The 7,063-nt window shown below is 41.0% G+C and overlaps 1 protein-coding gene across 1 annotated transcript in view; it reads left to right on the forward strand.

Moving 5' to 3' along the window:
• coro1ca (coronin, actin binding protein, 1Ca) overlaps positions 1–3,887 on the forward strand; it is a 109,739-nt gene extending 105,852 nt beyond the window's left edge. Inside the window, exon 11 of the mRNA XM_034170276.1 lies at positions 3,542–3,887. Coding sequence (XP_034026167.1) covers positions 3,542–3,661 — 120 coding nt within the window. The 3' untranslated portion in view covers positions 3,662–3,887. The remainder of the gene's footprint in view (positions 1–3,541) is intronic.
• The last annotated feature ends 3,176 nt before the right edge of the window (positions 3,888–7,063 follow it).

Genomic DNA, 7,063 nt, shown 5'->3' on the forward strand with positions numbered 1-7,063 from the left:
GATGTTTTGGGGCTGTCGCTGGGCAACACGGACTTTCAACTCCCTCAACAAATTTCCTATGGGGTTGAGGTCTGGAGACTGGCTCGGCCACTCCAGGACCTTGAAATGTTTTTTCAGAGCCACTCCTTTTTTGCCTGAGCGGTGTGTTTGAGATCATTGTCATGCTGGAAGACCCAGCCACATTGCATCTTCAATGCTCTCACTGAAGGAAGGAGGTTTTGTCTTAAAATCTCATGATACATGGCCACGTTCATTCTTCCCTTAAATGGATCAGTTGCCCTGTCCCCTTTGCAGAAAAACAGCCCCAAAGCATGATGTTTCCACCCCCATGCTTCACAGTAGATATGGTGTTCTTGGAATGCAGCTCAGCATTCTTCTTCCTCCAAACATGACGAGTTGAGTTTTTACCAAAATGTTCTATTTTGGTTTCATCTCACCACATGATATTCTCCCAATCCTCTTCTGGATCATCCATATGCTCTCTGGCAAACTTCAGACGTGCCTGGACATGTACTGGCTTAAGCAGGGGGACACGCCTGGCACTGCAGGATTTGAGTCCCTCTCTGCGTAGTGTGTAGCCTTTGTTACTTTGGACCCAGCTCTCTGCAGGTCATTCATCAGGTCCCTCCATGTAGTTCTGGGATTTTTGCTCACCGTTTTCATGATCATTTTGACCCCACAGGATGAGATCTTGTGTGGAGTCCCAGATCGAGGGAGATTATCAATGGTCTTGTATGTCTTCCATTTTCTTACACTTGCTCCCACAGCTGATTTATTCACACCAACCTGCTTGACTATTGTAGATTCACTTTTCCCAGCCCGGTGCACATCTACAATTTTCTTCCTAGTGTCCTTCAACAGCTCTTTGGTCTTGGCCATGGTTGAGTTTGGAGTCTGAGTCTTTGAGCTGTGGATAGGTGTCTTTTATTCAGATAACAAGTTCCAACAGATGCCATTAATACAGGAAATAGGTGGAGGACAAAAGAGCTTCTTAAAGAAGTTACAGGTCTGTGAGAGCCAGAAATCCTGCTTGTTTGTGGGTGACCAAATACTTATTTTCCACCATAATTTACAAATAAATTCTTTAAAAAAATCCTACAATGTGATTTTCTGGATTGTTTTTTTTTTTTTCTTTTCATTTTGTCTCTCATAGTTGAAGTGTACCTATGTTGAAAATTACAGACCTCTCTCATCTTTCTAAGTAGGAGAACTTGCACAATCAGGGGCTGACTAAATACTTTTTTACCCCACTGTATCATAGCCAAGAGGGATTCTGCTGTTGACTCCTATCTCCACATCTGATCTGATGATGATCTGAGTCCATCCTCACTGGCATCATTTCTCTCTATAACTGCTCTTTGGAGCACATTGTGACTGTCTGTAGCAAACATGGCAGGTTTAACTTTTAGCTTTATAGATTTTCAACCTAATCTGTAAACCAGAAACTGGGGACCTCACCTGCCCATGGACCCATTTATTCCATGTGGACCCATGGGTGGATCCTCATGATGGCACAAGGGAATCCTGGAACATACATTCCTCAACATTTTATATTTCGAAGTGCTGCTTTCTGTGTTTCAACTCCGTGTGTTGAGCCGTTGTCGCCGACCGAACACCCAACAACCCCCCCCCTTAAAATTTGGTCTGCCCAGCCTTCACTGGGCAGAGTGACTCTGACTCTGACTTTCTACACCCAAAGCGATCAAAGGGAATAATGTGATTATTAACCATCAGACAACAAAGTAAAACCTCTTAAATCATTCTAAAGTCAGTTTTAAGCAGAAACAAGGCCATTTTAAGCAGAAATGAGGCGATAATCGTTGAGTTGCAACTGACGCTCTGAAATGACACAACAGCAGCATGTCAGACTCAGATGTGCTGCTGTGGCGCTGTGATTGCTTCCTCCGTCTTTTATTATAAAAGAATGTAGAATTTATGTGGAAATGATTGTTGTACAAAACCTTGTGCAGTTTTAAGCCGAAACAAGGTGATAATCTGCTAAATCGCTGCCGATGCTCAGAAATGACGCAAACGCAGTGAAGGCAGGGCAGACCGATTTTTGGAGGGGACCGTTCGGTCGGCAACACTGGCTCCGGGCTGCCTTGAGCAGAGTGCAAAATGGCAAATAGTGTCTGCTTTTAACGTAATAATAAACTTTAATAATAAATAACTTTATTTAGCCCCTTTCTTATGGGTTACTAAAGCCCCCGTCACACATAGCAAGAATGTGCAAGAACCAGCCCAACACGGCAAATATTGCCATAATCTGATGCAGTCAGGAGGAAAAGAGGTGTGGTTAGCAGTGTCAGAACGCATCCAGATAACCTCGTCCACACCTGCATGATGGCATCCAAAGTGCATGTAGACAACAGGTAGATGACACAGACTGCCGTCAGATGTCAAGTGCTCGGTACACACATTATTATACATGGCACGTGCAGGTCATACTGGTAGGCTTTGCCATGCCAGATCCATTTTGAGGTTCCCTCATATGCGCTCATATTGTTTTGGATCCTGTTTTGCCACCATTGGAATATGTAAATTGTGGTCAGATGGTCCTCAGATTGCACATGGACTGCCATCTCGATGGCGCCCGAAGGGTTTTGAACATGTGCATCACGCTTGGGGCTGCCGACCTATTTTGACCAACTGTGTGGACTGTGGGGTATAAGTGTCTAACAAGCAAGTTAAAGCAAAAAGTTAAAATACAGAATGCTTAATGTGGTGAAGTAAAACAAGAAATATTACAAAACAGGCTGTTGACCAAAGAGATGACCACAAAAGGGAGATACAAAATTAAAAATACAGCATTATGGAATGAATAAATATCAACAAAACAAAGAGATCAGTGTATGATAAAATAATTGCAAATCAGGTATTTTCAGAAGCGTTCATGAAGAAAAACAATATTTTACAATGAGATTTGAAAGAAGCTAATGATGTAGTGCATCAGAGTTCAAAGGGCAGAGACTTCCTGTAATCGAAAAGGTTGTTGTGACTTAGGAATAACCAACAGGGCTCCTTCTACAGATCTTCGTGGTTAAGAGGGAGCATAATAATTTGATAACTCAGAGACATAAGTTGGGGTAAGTCCATTTAAAGCCTTAAAAGTAAGTCAAAGAATATTAAAATCAAATTGGAAGCTAATAGGAAGTCAGTGAAGACTCTACAGGTGTGCCTGCACCTTTGGAACACATACCCACCCCCCAGGGGGATGCAGGGTGTTGAAGTTGGTGGCTGAGCTGAGATGCTACAACAATGGGTCTCACTGCAAGGTGTATTTAAAGACTAAACTTTGCAATTAATCTGTGGTTCATACATGTGCCAAACCATGGGTGGGGGCCCATACGGATTAACTGTGGTGCATTACACCACTGTGTGTAACCCCCTGGTGTCCCCAGCACTGCTACATATACATGGTGCTAAAATGCAGCTTTGGTACAAATTAAAATGTGATTGTTTCATGGCAGTACACTTTTAGCACGATGTGGTTCAATTTGGATATGGCGACAAATGTCATGTCTCCTTGTCTCCCCCACAGAAATCCGAAACCAAACTGGAGGAGATCTTGAAAGAAATCAAATCCCTCAAGGACATGATCAGCAATCAGGAGAAGCGGATCATCAAACTTGAAGAGCAGATGTCCAACATTGCCATTTAAGGACACTGTATACTTAGATTTAGGATGCTTAATTGGTTGGGACTGGGCAGGGTCAGTCACAGCCTATCTCGGTGGCAGTGTTCTGTCTGAAACCTGCCAAGCAACATTCCAGATAAACTTTTAACTTCTAGCCCCAAACCCTCAGTTAGCACAGGTGGAATAAGACAGACGTGGCAAATTTAGCAGCAAAGTTTCTTGAATTTTCTTTTAAGTGTAACAGAAACAACAACAAAAAAACAATTGTTAAACTTTCCTGTTTTGTAGCAGTGGGTTTTAATTTGTACAATGTCATATTTTTTTTTCATCTTAGAAATATGGCCAAGAGAAAATAAAATCCCAGCTTTCAGCATGACAAATCCGCATTTGTTGTTGTACGAGTATACCCAAATGTTTATTAGACCATTATTTCAGGTTACCATTTCCCAGTGTGTAATGTTGCCAAATCTGTTTTTTTTTTTTTTTTTTTGGTAAGATGATAAAATGCAAACAGGAATTTCTGTGCAGTTGATGGGTTATGTGAGGAAGAAGGGCTTCAGTCACTTTTGACCTGTCAAAAATAATTCTGCCACTGTACATGACCATTCCTGATTGGTGTTGAAGCTACACAAAATCACTGCAGGTCTTTCCAGTCATTACAGTACACTGTACTGTCAGGATCCAAGTAACCAACATTCCTTTTTTAAATCCTGCACTTTGTCATTATTGGAGTAGGGATCAGTACCTTCCACTAAACTTATACATTCTCAGATTGAAAAATCTTTGTTCTATTTGCCTTCTGTAAACTCTGTAGTGGCTGACTTGTGCTGGTTTATTCTTTATTATGACTTATTTGCTGTCTGTGAGAAGAGAAAAAGCATATTTTCAACCTTTATACAAGAACCATCTGTCCACTGTGTTTAAGCCACTTCTTCTAGAAGGACTTTAAGGTTGAAGGCACGTTAAATTGAAGAAAGGCATATACTGACACAATCCATTTTTCATGTTTTTCTTAAATATGAAAACAGCTAATATGTGAATTGTGACCAGCCCCAGCAAAAAAATCAAATATCCTTTCCTCAACTCACTACAGAGGAGTAAAATGTGGCCTTCTGCATGTTCGGAGCCTTAAAAAGCTTTGATTGGACTGTTTTATGGGCACTTCTGACACATCTGCACCTGCCCGCTGTTCATTAGAAGACCCCACAGTGCTTTGCTCTTACTGTTAGCATGCCTTCACTGCCTCCTACTGGACAAACCTGAAATGCAAACATGATTTTTGTGTCTGATTTGATTTTTTTTTTTTTTTTTTTTTTTTTTTTTTTTTTTGGTATAGCAGAAAATACTCATGCCCCACCAAAAGACTAATTCAATTTAGGATTTTAAAAATGTTTAAAAATTAGGGTTTTTTAATGCCACATATTTTTAGAGTGGGAAAAGTCTTTCTTCTATTTGTGTGCAGTTCTGCTTTAAAGTCTTGTGTATCAGCAGGTTTTCTTGTGTTCCACGGCCACACATGTAGACCGTTATAGTGATTGACACTGTTCCTTTGCTTCTCTCTCTTGTCCTTTGCTTCTCTCTCTTGTCCTTTATATCTGCGCAAACAGGAATACATGTGAAACATCAGAGTAATCTGACTTGACTGTTCCTGTTGACCTCAAGGATGTTATAGTCTGTGTGAATGTGTGCCTCATGTTTTTGGACTTTTTGGGGTACCATTATCCCAAATGTTCCTGCTTTTTTTTTTTGTTGTTTTTTTTTTTTCCCCCTTTTTTTTGTTTTTACTCCCCGCCTCCTTACGAAGGGGTTGGTTGATAAATGATACAGTGGACTGCCTAAAACCTTCCTTTGACATTTGATAATTGAGTTATAATTTTAGTCTGTTTCTTGTTCCAACTGTGCTTAGCCCTCTTTGCACTTCCCCTTGTTTTTTTTTATTTTCTTTTCTTTTATTTTTTATGCCACATTCAGTGTAGTTCATTAGGAAAACCAGGGAACCAATGCGAGCTGATTATCAGTTATTTTCTTTATATTTTTTGTTCCCAGAGGGATGGTGATGGTTTAATCTGTTTGCCTTTAATATTTGTTACCACTGTAAAGACCTGAAAGTGCCATAGAGAAGACCATGGAAGTGTTTGTGAAAGGTTGTGTGATAATACGATTTGGTTCGTAAATGGAGAATTTGATAAGGGCCCGGATTTAAAACCACTTAGCCAGTGCCACAACATATTTGATGACATTTCCGATTACGGTTTCAGTTTGCGCCCCTGGCATTTTGCACTATGGTACGGGTATTAACTATTTTAGAAATTATTTCATTCCTGGAAGCTTTTGGATAAATGCAGTGTGTTTGATTCATCATGGTTTGAAAGCAGAGCTGCCAGTTTGGCCCGTGAGTATCATTTTAGTGAGAAATCTTAGGTTGTGCCAGAGTAAGATGTAGATCTGACACAAAAAGGCCAGATGACGTAGACTCTACTGTCCTAACTCAAAGCTCAGTGGATTCTTAGGGCCGTTGGCATGAACGTTTTGAGGAGTAGTGACTATCCAAAGTAATGGTGTGGTGCGGTTTTGAGAAACATGCTGTTGGATGATAGATGTATGTTTGTAATTAAGGACTAGATGAATAAGTGAAAGTTGTGTAAATAACATGACTATATTTTCAGTACTTTTTTTCCTTCCTATATTTGTTTTGTGGTTGTGCTAAAGAGGGTATCTGATTGGGCAATGGGTTTTAAATGTTTTCTTTTCGTGTATGTTCCCTGCACTTTGCCATATTGCAGAGCCTCTATTATATCGCAGGTATTATGAAAACCAGAAAATATGCGGAGGCCTGCTCAGCATTTTTGTTCATTATTCTTGCTTCAAATATCAAAGTGATTATGAGGAAAAACAATAAAGCTTTTTTTAAATGGGGTCTGTGATCATTTTTTTAAATGATGATTTATGTAAATTTCTCTTTTGTGGGTGGCATGGTGGATCAGTGGGTAGCACTGTTGGCTCACAGCAGGAAGGTCATGGGATCGCTTCCTGCCTGGTTCTTTGTGTGGAGTTTGCATGTTCTCGTATTCGCGTGGGTTCCCTTTGGATGCTCTGCCTTCCTCCCACTTCCAGAGATGTGCAGGTTAAGTGAATTGGACACTTGAATTTGACTAGGGGTGTGTGTGTGTGTGTGTGTGTGTGTGTGTGTGTGTGTGTGTGTGTGTGTGTGTGTGTGTGTGTGTGTGTGTGTGTGTGTGTGTGTGTGTGTGTGTGTGTGTGTGTGTGTGTGTCGCCCTGCGATAGACTGGTGCCTTATCCATGGTGTACCCTGCCTCTTGTCCTATGATTGTTGGGACAGACTATCCAGCTCCCCCATGTGTGAATGAATGAATGACTTGCTCTCTTGTGGGAGGATTTTTTTTTTGGGGGGGGGGGGGGGGGGTG

This window comes from Thalassophryne amazonica, chromosome 5 (genome assembly GCF_902500255.1).
Source record: "Thalassophryne amazonica chromosome 5, fThaAma1.1, whole genome shotgun sequence".
NCBI lineage: Eukaryota > Metazoa > Chordata > Actinopteri > Batrachoidiformes > Batrachoididae > Thalassophryne > Thalassophryne amazonica.